The sequence below is a fragment of the Glycine max genome, chromosome 13 (assembly GCF_000004515.6).
Source record: "Glycine max cultivar Williams 82 chromosome 13, Glycine_max_v4.0, whole genome shotgun sequence".
Lineage (NCBI taxonomy): Eukaryota > Viridiplantae > Streptophyta > Magnoliopsida > Fabales > Fabaceae > Glycine > Glycine max.
The window spans coordinates 43,426,532-43,442,474 of NC_038249.2; the positions used below are offsets into that span (position 1 = coordinate 43,426,532).

Sequence of the window (15,943 nt, forward strand, 5' to 3'; positions counted from 1 at the left end):
TTAGTTATTATATCAGAGATTTTATCATCTTTTTTTTGTCTATGATTCTCACTTTGAACCGAAATCGAAATTTCTTATGTGGTTAGGTAATTGGTATTGGTTTGGATTTGGAAAAAGAGTTAGTAGTTCCTTGAAACATAACGAATTGACATGTCGGCAAGAGGAACCGAATTGACAAATCAGTAACAGGAACAAGGGCTCTCTAATTAATTAATTATGCATCAAATAAAAAAGGCACAGTTTAAAGGATTTTCTGTTCGCAATTTATTGCTATATGCCATGTGGGTTAACTGAAAGTTTTCGAGAGATAATAAATATTTTTCTTTCAGTTTTTTTTTATTTTATTTTGAGAAATTATACTTGTAAAACAAATTTTTCAATAAAGAGAAAGAAAGAAAAATTAGAAGAGAGAAATTTTTTAAATGTAATAAATTTATATAAGAAAAAAATAAACACATTAAATAATATCATATAAATTATTGTAAAAACTGTTGTACATGTGTTATATTTATTTTATTTTAAGGTCAATACTAATTAGTATCTTGAAATATTGGTTAAGAAATTAAGATGAAAAATATTTTTATTAAATGCGTTGTTGATAACTTTTTTTACATTCTTTTATGATTTCTAGTTAAACACTTCTTTCATTTAATTTTTTTAGTGAATGACGTAGGAGTAATGGTTCGTGATTTAATGAGTTTGACAGAATAGTAACGAAAGGAAGGGTACGATTTATCATTGGGCGCAAGGAGATCTAAAGTCTACATAAACAATTAATTAAACAATATCTTGTATGATTTGAATACTTCTATCAATCTTAATATAGTAATTGATCTTTATTATTCAAAATTACAAACCTTAGTATATATTCAATGAAATGATTATAACTTTTTCAGTCAAGCAGGTGTGCCATGTATTGATGACCTGAAAACATTCGCGTAAATTATCTGTTTCAAGTTACTTACAAGTTACAACATAATTTTAGCATGAAGTAGGGAAAAGCACCTATATCTGAAATATTATTAATATTGAAAATAAAAATTATATATAAATGAATTTGTAGTGTAAAGCTTTCTTACTTTGCGATCTAATATATGATAAGTTTTATTGATTATAACAATTATTTAAAATATCATGACGATATATACCTATAAAACCCTTAAAAAATCACTTTTCTCAAATTTAAATATAAATAGGCCCATTGCCAATTTAGCATGTGCAATTATTTCGTAAATAAAAGTTTATTCTTTTATATAGCCTGTGGTTTTTTTTTTTTTTTTGCACTACGAGAATTTAAATGATTCCTAGTTTGATGACCCATGTCATGCATGAGTGAATTGTTTTATTAATTGATATGAATTTGTAATTAAATATATAAGATAAAGTGAACTTTATTTTTTTTTCAAAGATAATATAAATGCAATATTCCCACTAAATGTTCAAGTACATTATTCAAATTTTATTTACATTCTAAATTTATTTAAATTAATCGTCCAGCATGACAAAATGGAAATCAAAATTCTAAAATCTTATACTTAAAAAATATGTAATTGTATAATATAATGATCTAATCTAGCTATATAATAATGAAGGGTAAATCAAATCGGTTGATTTAATTTAACATGAGAATAACAACTTATATTTATAAAAGAAAACAAAAATATCAATAAATTATTTGTTTAAGTGATTCTAGACTTAATCTTCCTAAGAAAAGTCTTTATTAAAGATAATCAGTCAGGTTCTTTGACGGATACTAGTCATTAGTAAGATATCTATCAATATCATGGTGATAAAAAAATAAAATAAAAAAATCAAAAATATTTTCTCAAAAATATAAGATTCTTAAAATACAAAATTATAATTTTTTTGAATAAATGGGTATTTTAATTTATACAATGTGCTATTTTATCATGCACATTGTATAATTGAAATTCATAATACTTTTTTTACAAATACATAAATTATATTGAAGCTAAATATTTTAACAAGTATATATTTTAAATTTTTAATGAATAATTTAGATTGCAATATAACACTATTTTAAAATTAAAACAAATAAATGCTTGAGAAAAAAAATAAGAATACATACAAATAAAAGAATAGTTCGATATAGTTTGAATGTTTTTTTTCTAGTTATGTAAATAGAATGTATAATGTGTCTAGCAAAGAAAGAAAAGAAAATATATTACGAACGTGTAACTAAAAAAGAGACTCTCCTTCCTCAAGTTGAGAATTTTTATTCCTATTTAAATATGAATTAAACTTTCTCATAATAATAAAGTAAAATATATTGTTTTTAAGAAAATTAAATAATTACTTAACACATTTTGTATTTGAAATCAATTTTTTTGACAACGAAAGCTCCTTGTACCACCAATCAGCAATTTAGATCTAAGTGGCTCCGTTTAAATTGGATCAAGAACAAGCCTTGCATCCATTTATGTTTTTTTGTCGGTAGTTCGAGCCTATATTATAATGAGAAGGTAGGTAAGTCTTCATTCTAAACAAGGGCATGTGATTTGAACAAAGCGTTCTAAATATTTACAAAAGCTCCATCATTAAGCACCCCTATCTTTTCTCATAATTTTCTTGTCCGGAAGATAACTCGATGCATAGAAAGATATGCACAGAGAATATCATTGCAAATGCTCCATTCCCATGGTTCTTGAAGAAATATGCTTATGATATGTTATGGACAAATGCAAAGATCAATAATTCAGGCTGACAATCTTGGTATCAAATCCAAGCACCAACACTTATAATCTGATCTTGACATGGCATAAAGTTCATCTGGTGTGAGGTTGTCAAGTTCCCTAGATATCCAGCTATCAGGCATGCCAACAATGTTGTTACTCAGAGTCATTGTTCCATGGTCTTCCTCCGGATGAAGTTGAGATCGTATTCTCTTGTATAGTCTCATGACAGAAATACAATCTTCATAAGGGTCATGAGTGCCGGATTGGATATCATAACTGTAAACCAAAGAACAATAATACTGGAAATGAGATTAAAAATTATGGGATCTGCAATTAATATAGTAGCTACAGGTTATATTATGAAAGCAGTAGCTATCGCAATTTAAAAGTTAAACAAAAAAGTATTGATGCAGCATTTGTGATAGGTTTGCTGCTCTAGCCAGAAATGTGGAAAACTACTGAATTAATGTGTTTATACCAGATGATGTTTACTAAAAAGTAGGAGATCAAGGTAAAGACTAAAGAAAAAATAAAGCAGATATCTTTATATTACACTAATACTCCTAACCATCCGGAGATCTTTCCCAACTTACATGACACATTCACACGTGCAATAACTTTGGGCTTGTTTAAGATGATTATGAGTTTTTAATTTTTTATTTTCAAACATAAATTTCGAAACAAAATGCATCTAATTGAAATGGAGCCAAATTGATTTTTAACTTGGTTTTGAAATTCTTTCAAAATCAGAAAGTTTTGCTCACCAATTTCATTTTATTTTATCATGGACAGATGTTTCATAGAGTCTATTATGATCCTGAGAAAATTGAAATGATGGTCAATGTACAATTGTACATACAGGAGGAACCGATTAGATCATGCCAATCTGATTATAAAAACAGAAGAAAAACTTGAAATTGGAAGAAGCAATTTATGACTGAAAAAGGATTGAGGAAAAAATTAACTTGCCCAAGATATGTTCGGGTGAGATACTTGAGCGAATGGCTGACCAAATTTGTTTTCATCAAAGGACGATACTTTGCAGTGTCTCTGCAATGCAACACAAAAGCATAGGCAAAAGATGAGTTCTAATAATTTACACAGATCTGCTCTCAAATAAGAAACTGTCCATTCAAATAGAAAATTCAATCAACCTGGCATAATTCACAATATAATAAAAATCTAAGCAATTGAATAGTATGGATCTTTAAAGTCCGGAAACTTAATTTGGATAACAAAAAAAACTGAGCAGTATAACAACTATATAGTTTAAAAAGTGAATTCATAAAAACACATTGTAACCTTGTATATGAAAAAAAAAGGGAAAAAAAACATAATAATTGTTTTGTTCATCATCATGACAAATCCTAAAAGTTCTGATAAAAAAAATAAGTGCAAGACATGGTTGTCAAGAATGATTCTGTCAAGCTTGATTTAGCATAACTAAGTTATTCAAGAAGCATCTACCTCAGCATATGATCAGGATAATTCATTTTTAAGCAATCTAAATCGTGTGCTAAGTCATGCCCCACAAGAAGCCTGGCCTTTCCACCATCCAGTCTAACTTTGCCAATGGATTCCCCATTCTGTAGAATTTGCAGTAGCTTTTCTCGAACTTTCTTAAGTGGAATGGCGTTTTTGAGATGCTCTTCTGTCAATCCAGTTATATCATATCTGAAAATATCAAACAAAATCAACCCAAACACTCTCTTTTCCCTGTCCACTTTTCTCTTTGACAATAATGCTTTGTGTGGATTAGAAGTGAAAGAGAGAGTATAGAAATAGGAAGGATAGACATAAAAGAGAAATAGAAAAAAAAAAGTACCTGTAATTAGTAACAGGTATTTCAGGCTGTACATATGTATGAAAGATTAATCTCTCATCTTCATCAACCAAACACACTCTAGCACAAAGTTCCAGAGAACCATCACTTCCACCACCAACCATTTCACAGTCTATTGCAACTGCTCCTCCAGGGCCCTCCCCAGCATGGTTTTCATCAGAAGAATCTTGACAATCAAACTGGGAATCTATATAGGGCAATGCACTTGTTCCCTGCAACAGTTCCATACACAACATAAACTTCCTAATAGGAACATAAAGAGTAGACAAGAAACACTGATTGTGAGCAGGTTTCTTTGATTACTTAGGGTGAATAGTACACATAAGACATTTTATTTTAAATATAAATATAAATGCTTTAGGTTGCCAATAATCAACTTACTGGACAAGTAGGGGCAGATAAGCGACATGTTTCTCTATGACCAATGAGAGACCCGGGACTATCAAATAGTGCCAGACAAAGTTGACAGCCCTGTTGAGAGAAAATCTTTGAACAAATTCCTCTTGGCAAAGGACCTAAAACATAGAGGAAAAAAAAAGGATAAATAATGAGCTAAAACATGAAACCAATAAATACTGTTGACATGAGAGATTGAGTACAGAAATGACTAACCAGTAAGATGTTCCCTCAGAGACTCAAAAGATTTGCAGTGCTTTTGACAGACCCCGCATCTTGGCTGATGAACAGAATGATACGAAGTTTTCATGTGCTCAATAAGATGCTCTTTCTTCTTATATTGCTTATAGCATGCCAAGCATTTGTGTCTGTAGGGAGAAATAAGTTATTCTTCAAAGAAACTAAGCAAATAAACAATTATACCCAAAAGAGAGCACTGATTTCAATATATTTAAATCTACTCAGAACCACGGAACATTTCATTCCATCATTCATTATATATAGCCAATTCTGGCAATTATATATAGCAGATACTCATTAGTCCCACAAACGGACTGAAAAGTAACTAGAATATTCTTTCACATAAGTGACTCTTCTAGAGTGCAGTAGAGAACAAAATGCAGTAATAACCAATTTAAAAATTCAGTGAGTTTGATTCTAACATTTTTCTAATTTACTTATGACAATGTTTGAATTTCCGATCAACGGCTACCTCCAGAAGCAACACGGAGATCATAATGGAAAATGAAATAAAATATAAAAAATTAAAGTGAGGGAGAATTGAGGAGCAGAAAATTGACCTTGTGATAGGGTTTTGAGGAGGGTCAGCTTCGGCGTCCATGGGGAACGGCTACTCCGACCAAAACCCTAACGCCACGGATGAAGAAGAAGAAGACGCAGCAGCGACTGTTTCAAGTCAAAACGCCACCGAGAAATTTTTTAAGGTAAATGCTCCAATTCAGCATATCTTGTTCTCTTAAAATTAATTTTTCTAAAATTATAACTATTACTTTTTTTTTTTTTTAATCCACGGCACCAAGCATTTATAATAGTCACCCACTCTACATAACCAACTACCTAAACCGCCTATGATAAGTACTGCCAGGGGTGTTTGCAGGTTAGTTTGATTCAGCTTACTTATCATCAAACCTAAAATATATGGGTTTAGCTTGGTTTAATTTTTACTTAAAATAGAATTTGAATCAAATTAAATTAGTATTTTATAATTTGGTTTGATTTGGTTTTTTTTTATTAAAATAATATTTTATTAAAATTTATATACTTTTTTGAAAAATTAAATTATATTAAAAAAATTACGAATAATTATTTATGAAACTTATTATTAATACGTTAAGTCTTTTATAATAAAATCTGTGAATTTTATTTATTTTAAATTAAACATATTTTTAAAAAATCATTTGAAAAAGAAAATAATATTTATTATATAAGTTTACATAACACTATAATAATAACTCAATTGATATACATATAAAATATATACGTTTATAAGTGTCAGGATAAATATTAAAGTTTGATTTAATTTTAAAAACATAAATCACAAACTAATGGATTTGAGAAAAGAAATCAATTTGACTTGATTTTTTATTTTTTTTAATATTTTTATTTTTATTTTAGATCAATTTGACTCTTTTTTTAAATTAAATTTCAATAAATTTTTAAAAGAATTTTTTAATAAAAATAATAATCTGATATTGCAATTAAGTTATTGGGAGTAGTTGTCATGAATTTAATTATAATATAATTTATATATTCAAAAGTATTTATTTATTATAAATTTTAACTAAGTAAAAAATATTCATCCTATATAACATACAGAATAAAATACTAATTATATACTAAATTACCGATATTAAGCATCAATAATTATTAATTTGCAATAAATAAAGTCTAAAAGCAAAAGACATTAGTTATACGAAGAAGAATATCTAAAAGTTCCTTTACAGACTCCACTCCGTATAAGTTATTAGATGTAAGTATGGAATCGTTATAATTTGTATGAATAGTTGTGGAAGGTTATAGAGTTATTCGTGAACTCAACTCGTAGAGTCGTAAAAATCTATTTCATATGAAAATAATAATAAAATATTTATAAATAAAATACGAATTAAACATTTCAATAATACAATAAGGCAAAATAGTAAATCATAAGTTTATAATATTTAAATAACCAAGTTTAATAATAATACATAATTATTAGATAATAATTTATAGATGTTATAATAGTGGTAGGTATCGAGAGTTTGATGTTATTAGAGAACAAGGATTTGACATTATTAAATGTGAGAATTTTATATTTGAGAATAACACACTAAATGAAGGTATGATGTTAAATTTTTTTTAGCTTACTAATTTTTTGAATAACACACTAAATGTTAAATAGACAAAAAATAATAAAAAAATAACTTATATTTTGGTTTAATTTTTTTAATTTACTAATTCGTTGACTCGATGGTAAACTCGAGAGTCTACAGAAATTACTTTGAGTTCATAGAGTTTACTCATAATCTATTAAAAAAAAGTTTACCCGAGAGTCAACTCATATAGAACAAGTGAATTTGTAAACTGGAAATAGTTAACCGAATTAACTTGAGAGTTTGACAATCATGATTGTGACAAATTTCTTTGAAAATCTGAAAAATCCCATCTTAAAAATGAAAAATGTGTAATGCTAATGTGGCATAGCGAGACTTTGTTCTAGATCGACAAAAATATTTGTTCAATTATCTGTGATAATTATTTAAAATTTTAATCCAAACATTATTCTGAATTTTCATGTCAAATTTTCATATGCCTCGAGACTAATAATTTATATGATTATTGAAAATTATTCCGAGGTTTAAATGGATATAGTATTTATATTATATACGATTGAGCATGCGATGATCCAACAGTTAAGGGAGAGCATTTGATTTTGAAGCCTTTTTTTTTTTTTTTTTTAACCATGCGATGTTTAAATGGATATAGTATTTATATTATGTATGATTGAGGATTCGATGATCAAACGGTTAAGGGAGTATTTGATTTTGAAGCCTTTTAAAGATCTGATTTTCCAAAAAAATAGTCAGAATAATATTGGATTGCATGTTTGTTTGGTATCTTTAGGAAAATTTGTTCAGAAATTGAGTACAAATATTATTCCAGGAAACACGGATACGGCCAAAAACCAGGCGTACTTGTAGTAGCGGGTATGAGTACGGTACAAATACTACCAGTTTTGATTGAAATGCTTCGTTTAAAAAATTTGACGAGTCAAAATTTGATTTGAGGATTGAGTTTCCTAATTAATATTGATTGTTTGAAGTTAAAATCAAACTTACAGAGCTTAATTGAATCTTCCCTCTAACCCGTGGCTCTCTTACAGCAAGTTCTTCATTTCCGGCGAGGTTAATATGTCACATTTTTCTCTATACTTCTACTACTAGAAAGACAATGTCATGATTCTTTCCAAACTTAAATGATTTAGGTCCGGAAAATATGAAAAAAAAAGGTTCAGTGAATCTAAAATGTTTTTTGGAAACGATTTTGATTACCATGAATATAATTTTCTGAAAAATATTTTTTACTATTTAGTGATCATCTAGCATATATCTAATTATATTACATTGATAATTGTTCTAAGATGACATGCAACTGGTGATGATTAAATCATTTTAAATTTTAAAATCTATAAACACATTAAAAAAATTGGAGAACTAAAACTAAATTTATCATATTTATATGAATTAAAAACAAATCTATATTAGTTTATCATACGCAAATAACTTATCAACTAATAAAAAAATAATTGAACTTCATGTTACTCCATCTTATATTGAATGTCATTCATTTCTATACTATATTAATTAAATTATCTTGGAATCTTATATTTTCTCTTTCCCCCTCCATTGATATCTAAAAGAATATAATAAGATGGCATTAATAATTGTATTACCTTAAATTTTCATTCCGTCTCCCTTCAAATTAACCATTCTATTTTCCTCCGTTAATACTAATAAGAGTATCACATATTAGTAACTTTGATTTTTCTTCTCTCTACTTGCAAACTAAAGAAAGTTATCTCCTATAATTCTCTTGAAACAAACTAAATAAAAGGGTATCTTCCTCTTTTTTTTCTTTTTATTAAGATTCCTCCCCTCTTTATTAAACCAAACAATGCCTAAAGAAAAAATAACTTAAGCTAAGCTGCAAAAATAAAGTTAATATAAGAAAATTACCCTTTTTTTCCTCACTAAATCTGAGTCCTATTATAATCTTAATAAAAAAAAACGAGAAACAATGCGGTGGACAGGTGATTACAGTGCGTATGGAAAAAAAAAAAAAAAAAGAAGAAGAGAGAAACAAAACCACAAAAAGTATAAAAGCTAAACGGGAAGTTAAACCTCATGGATACCAAAAATACAAAAGACAAAGCAGTAATGATACCAAACGGTTTGCACGTACTTGAGGAACAGATACCTCTGGATTCTGGACCTTGTACCGATGTTGATTTATTACAGCATACAATTAAGATCCATGGACCATATAAAACGATACATACGACCTACGGGTTTGCCCGAGGATAACGAGTGTAATCCTTTGTAAGAAGATGCCAAAACATAACCCAGAAACAAACATTTGACATGCCACTTGATCACGTTCAGCCTCTCTGCCTTGTCAATTGTCATCATCAGCCAACCAAGGTTTCTTTGTTTCACATGCTTCAAATTATGACACCTCAGCTTTTTAGTTTTACACTTCAATTAAAGCCACCACACTACCGTTGGCTGTTGCTAGTTAAAGTGACAATCCTCAGCCCAAGTTTTGTTTGTTTCTTAAAGCAAGCATGAAAACACATGCATCAGAGAGACTTGAACCAAACCAACCATACAAAAAGCTTTTTGATCCATTGATGAGCATAGCATAGTCATTTAGACACAGGATTACGTAATTTTTCCCTAAAGAATTTCAAAAGCTTCTATATATTACTTATCCTACTTTCATAGTGCGCTATACACATATGCAAAATTAGATTAAATTGCAGAGAAATAGAAAGAAAACTACAAATTACAAAATACTAAGGCAAGAAAGATATTTAGCATAACAATATTGCAATTTTCATCTGAACCGTTTTAACAGTTATTATCTCATCACATGTTGTCTGTCCACTTAGACTTGTTGCTTTCCCAATAGGAAAAGGCTTTTGTACTCAGAGGTTCCCACTGAACGCTTCCAGTGACTCTTACCAAAGGGGGACCACTGTTGTAATGGCGCTTTCTTTGCTTATGTTTCTGGCCAAAAAACAAAATCAACCACTCCGTTTTCCCAAATCATAACTGGGAGTTGAAATGTAATTTGGGTCCACGACCGTGTCTCCCTCCAGTATTCGCAGAACCTTGAACAAACAAGACAAGTATGCCATCAAGATCAGGTGGGGGAAACCAAGAGTGGTATAACATCAATGTGTAAAGTTGGTATTCAGCATAATATATTGCAAGCCATTGCTATTCTTAGTTCTCACATAAGAAACCATCAAGGTTGATTTCATAAAAGTTAGTGTTCATCACATGAGGAATTCCTTCAAGTTCCTGATTGACTCTTGGATTACAACCTATAAGGCTATGACTGCTTAAATAAAGTTTTAGTTTACGAAATATGTAATTGTAGCCCACTCAAGTAAAACGAGACCAAACAAAATATCTGTTGAATTTATTCCTTACCTGTGACATGCGTGGTCTAGAATAAGGATCTCGTCTTATGCATAATGAGGCAGCATGCAGCATGCAATAGACCTCATGCTCGGAATAGTGACTTCCCAACCTTGGATCAATCAGTTCCTCAATGGCATATTCTTCTAATAGTGGCCGAGCCTGTTTCATATCCAGATGCTCAAACAATTACTCAAGGCAAGGCTTGAACAAAGAAAGAAACTCATGGTCCACTGTTTATCTATTGAGTACCATGCTTCTTATTAATGGCCTTCATCTCAAAATGATGCCAATATATCACACAATTAAAAATCGTAATAAATTAGATACGTATATCATTTAACTTACCCACTCAGTAAGACACTGTTGTCCCTTCGGTCGATTGAGATCCACAGCCTTTCGTCCTGTAACAAGTTCCACCAATACCACACCGAAAGAATAAACATCAGCCTTTTCAGTTATTTGGCCGCTTTGAGCATATTCTGGAGCCAAGTACCTACATGACACCAACAAAGCTTAGTTGAATTGTTGATATTGTACCGACTAACTAGACAATGAAACTAAACAGGATTAATGCACTACATACCCAAACGTTCCAATTACTCTAGTTTCCACTCCTGTGTCACCATCAGGCTGCCACCTTGCCAGTCCAAAATCACCAACCTTGAAGAATTTAACACAATTATTTAATGAAGTGAAAACTTTTGGGCAAAAAAGATAAGTAGTGGCGCCTTTCATATATAAACTATAAAACTCCTGGCTGCAAAAGCACAAAGCAGGCAAAACACAACCCTACCAGTGGTTCAAAATCATGAGTGATAAGAATGTTGTTAGGCCGCATGTCACGATGGATAATGCAACCCACTCTGCACTCTTCATGAAGATATCGCAACCCTCGAGCAGCTCCAACAGCAATTTTTTGCCGGGCAGACCATTCTAATGGTTCTGGCTGTCTCCCTGAAAGACATCCAAGTAATGTCAGTTAACAAATCAAGCCAGTATCAGTAAAATGTATCCCTTTATACTATATACTATATGATATTGCAATCATTGCATTTAATGTGAAAATAACATAATATCTTTAAATATTCTGCATTACTATAGTCCTCAACAAGAAAAGTCCTACTCCATCCCATGGTTTGGCAGGCATAAGAAACTATTCAAAATCATCACAAAAACATAATCACAAACTATTGGAAATATGTATGAAACTAAGTTTTATCTAATAGTCTAAGGGCTCGGGTCTCATTAGCTTCACAAAAATGAATTTACTATATCAAATCAACTTCCCAAATTTTAAGATGATGCATAAATTTTCAAGTAAACCTGTGACCTTGGCCTCTTATGGACTACACAAATATTGCATGTTGAATGACTTTAGTAAGTTCAAACCAATTCAAAAACATGACTCTGTCATGACAGAACTTGGTCTGCAAGTAAAAGAAATTACCATATAAATGAGAATCCAATGATCCATTACATATGTACTCATATACCAATAGCCTTCTTTTATCCTCTATACAGAACCCAATCAACATAACAACATTTCGGTGCTGAGCACAGCTCAGGACTTCTACCTCTGAGCAGAATTCTAGATCACCCTGAGAACTAGCCAATTTATGTTGCTTGACAGCAATGACTTGTCCATCTGGCAGAAGCCCTCTGTGAACAGATCCAAATCCTCCTTCTGCCAAGAAATTGGCTTTTGAAATCCACCTGTGGCAAGCTCCAATTCAGCATAGCTGAACCATCTGGGAGGTTTTCCAAAAACAGGAGCCTTGTGTTGGCAGATTGAACATAAGGGAGGTGGACCAGGTGGGGTATTTCTAGATAATGCCACTGCTTCTCTTACATTTCCACTGAAATCGTAGTCGGTCTTATAGGTTGAGATTTCAATTTCAGCTTCTCTATCAAGTCTTGAGAACTTTTCTAGCAAAGCTCTAGTGGTAGATGATTGAAGCCTATTATAAGATCTCTCTGTTCTTTCTTCCTTGGGTTGAGATGACTGTTGATGCAAAAGTAAATCAGTGATCCATGGCTGGAATCTCAAGCTTGTCGAAGATGTGGACAAATTTTCACTGTCTGTGTCTGATATAGAATCATCAAGTTCTGGATTTTCTTTAATAGTTTCCTCTTTCTTTGACTCACCATTCATCTCAGAGATGAAGAATGGTGAAGTTCCTTGATCAGAGCTTGAAACCGAAGAAGTACCAGCTTCAGTTGTAGTAAATGGTGTCCCTAGCTCAGGGCTGCTAGTTGGAGTGACAACTGGTCCCTTTATGGAATTTAAAGAATCATTCTTCTTCTTAATTTGTTTTCCAGGCATCTCATTTTGTTCAGAAGGTAATGGGCATAATTCTTCAAAATCCTTCTTTTGTGTTCCAACCAAATTCAAGCGGAGTACCTTGGGTTGGGAACGCTTCATAACCACGATGTTGCACTGCAGCTCTTCCATACATTGTTTTTCCTCATGTTTGAGCTGCCTGTAAAGAAAGAAACACCAAAATACCGACTGAACTATAATCTAAGATCAATATAATAGTAAAAAGAAATTAAGATTTTATCAATTATGTTTCATATTACAATAGCATCCGTTTATGTGGGGAAAAATATTAAAGAATATTACTTGTCTAGTACAACCCAATTGGCTTGGGATTTCTTGGCTTCCGCAGCCACTGCTCCACATGGTGATCCAGAAACAATTTTAATCTTCACATTTATCTGTTGAATAACTGTTAGGTTGGCATATGGATGCAAACACAACATTCACTATGAACGCTTCTTACATCAGGGCCACTAACCTTGTTAGGATCATAGACATCATGGAGCTGAAGGATCATTTGAGAGCAAGAATCAGTGATATCACTCTTATGTTCTGAACTTGATGATCCTGAAGTAGACTTCTTCTGACCATTGGCACAGTCACCAGCAAACCTTGGAAAACCCCATAATCTTCGGCCTACATATGTGCAGAATAATAGTAAGGTATACATAATAAAGGAAGAGTGAAGGCTCAAATGCCCAATAAAAAATAACAACAGAGTGAAGGTTCTATCATGCATATCTAGACTTCAAGCTGAAATAAAAGACAGGTGAACTAGATAAAGCAATAGTAGATAACTATACTCATTCACAACCAAGAAAGTAAAACAATAATCGCACAAGGGGGGATTACATGTCAACCTGCTATCTATTTGTTCATATTACAAAACGAAACAATTCGCATGATAAAGGGAATGACATACTCGATAGGATTTAACTAATTTCTTATTTACTTGTAAGAACATAGGCATCAAAATTACCATACGGCAATAAAGAATATCTGACAAAAAGAGCACATAGATAAACAAATGAAGGCGAAAAATGGATTACCTGCACTTTGTGAAGGTACAACCACTAGCAGTGTAATGCAATCGCCAGGTTGCACAACATGAGTTAGGGACCAAACAAGAGCAGTCTTTGGAATTTCCTTTGAAGCCTTAACGGCAACAATAACCTTTTCAGCTCCATCAGAACCTTTTTCTTGCTTCCCTCGCTTCTGTTGTTCTCGACTCATCATCAGCACCAACAATCCCAAAAAAAACTTCCTTGCTCAACAGATATCACTCAATAACCATCAAACCCACATGTTCCTATATTCTAAACAACAAGGGGGAGAAACAAAAGAACATGTTTAACATCACTAGTTTTCCCTCACCTTGTCAAGCACCACTAGAACTATTATATATGCAAACCACTAACCAACATGCAACATGTCTCCAAGCAATGACAGAACAACCACTACCCACTGACAAGACCTTCAGTGCTACAAAATGGCTAGTAAACTTTAATCAAAACCATGGCTTTCGGTCACCAACAGGATGGATTCTGCAAGTACGCTATCAAAATAGAATCAAATCTGTGAAGAATCATATACCCTTTTTGCTCAGAAAGCAAGACGTTGCATCCTTCGAGCTTTACCAGGTACTATGTATCTCCAACAAGGTTAAAGGCACTGCACATGAAGGCCCATGAGACAATCCATTACAAGAGAACAGTTACAGACACCAGCTGTGCTGTGGAGTCTTCAAATCACCCTCCACAAGTCAAAACATTTGGCTTCAACTAGTTGTTTTTACTTTTGATAAGACTCAAGAGGAACCCCCTGCCAAAGATTCCACTACAGAAATAGTAGCATGTCCTTCACATATCAAGAGTTCCAATCAATTATTGATATGACTGAAGGTAAAGAGGTCGTCTAGCTCTCCGGGTCGCTGAAAGTTCAGTATCAATTTTCACCCTGCACAGTCCCAGAAGAATCAAGTTAAAAATAGTAGTAATAATCATATCAATAATGCAAAGAGTCTAAAGAATAAAAAATGCATGAGAATGTGAGACATAAAAAGATAGGCAGATAGCTAATCACTAGCAACCACCATTTTATTGCTTTAGAATATCAAAAACATCATTGATTACTAGAAAACAAGAAGAGAGATGCCCCGAGTAAGATACAAACCTTTCATTTTCTCTATTATTATATTGTATTCACACATTTTACCAATCCTCAGGACACTGAACATCCAGCAAAAAAAAAAAATAACAGCAAAATAGAACAAATACAGTAACAAGAACAAATAATAACGCACACTTTACTGTTTATGATTATTATCATTACCATCAGAGCCTGAAAATTTTCAACGAAAACCAGTAGAGTTACTTTACATAACTTCAAAACGGTTCCTTATACAAAAAAATATTGTCAAGAAAGAAAAATCAACAGTAAAACCTAAGTGAATAAAAGAATGACATCACAACCAACAAGCATTGTAAACATAGACATGAAAACAAAGAGCCACGGTGATCGAGCTCGAAAAAATGTTTTCAGAAATGAAAGAAAAGGAAAACGGATTGTGAGCCTTTTGTGGTTCAAAAAAGTTGGAAAAAGCTAATCAAAGCTTAGAGTTAAAGGTTCCTTGCTTGCTAGCTTACTTTGTTGCAAATATCTCTAGCAAAATGGCACAGAATGAAAGCGAAGCAAGAAAATGGGTGCGAAAGGGGCCGAAAGAGTGAAACGTTAAAGAGAATGGAGAGAGTGCAAACATGAGTGAAGGGAAGAAGAGAAGAGAAGAGAAGAGGTTGAGTTTGTTGGTTACTTATTTGAGCTCAATGGTGTTGCAATTTGGTGTACAAGACGAAACGCTCACACATGACATGCTTTGAATGCAGAGAGAGAGAGTGAGAATCAGATTTTGTGCAGAGCAGAGCTACGCTGTAAATCGCCGTCTGTCATCTCCCATAGTTTGCTTAGTTTCTTTTTCTTTTTC

At 32.0% G+C, this 15,943-nt stretch overlaps 2 protein-coding genes across 2 annotated transcripts; both read right to left on the minus strand.

Moving 5' to 3' along the window:
• Positions 1–2,494: 2,494 nt before the first annotated feature.
• On the minus strand, positions 2,495–5,881 carry LOC100788682 (apoptosis-enhancing nuclease-like). The gene is given in 7 exon segments (NM_001254416.2): positions 2,495–2,972; positions 3,666–3,746; positions 4,164–4,370; positions 4,522–4,751; positions 4,921–5,054; positions 5,152–5,303; positions 5,736–5,881. Coding segments are annotated over 7 exon segments (1,101 nt in total). The 5' UTR covers positions 5,777–5,881; the 3' UTR covers positions 2,495–2,716.
• Positions 5,882–9,951: 4,070 nt separating this feature from the next.
• LOC100789216 (inactive protein kinase SELMODRAFT_444075-like) lies at positions 9,952–15,480 on the minus strand. Its single transcript, XM_014766112.3, is given in 10 exon segments — positions 9,952–10,327; positions 10,653–10,802; positions 10,989–11,136; positions 11,227–11,303; positions 11,437–11,597; positions 12,091–12,348; positions 12,351–13,123; positions 13,267–13,361; positions 13,442–13,599; positions 14,013–15,480. Coding segments are annotated over 10 exon segments (2,094 nt in total). The 5' UTR covers positions 14,200–15,480; the 3' UTR covers positions 9,952–10,240.
• Between the last annotated feature and the right edge of the window lie 463 nt (positions 15,481–15,943).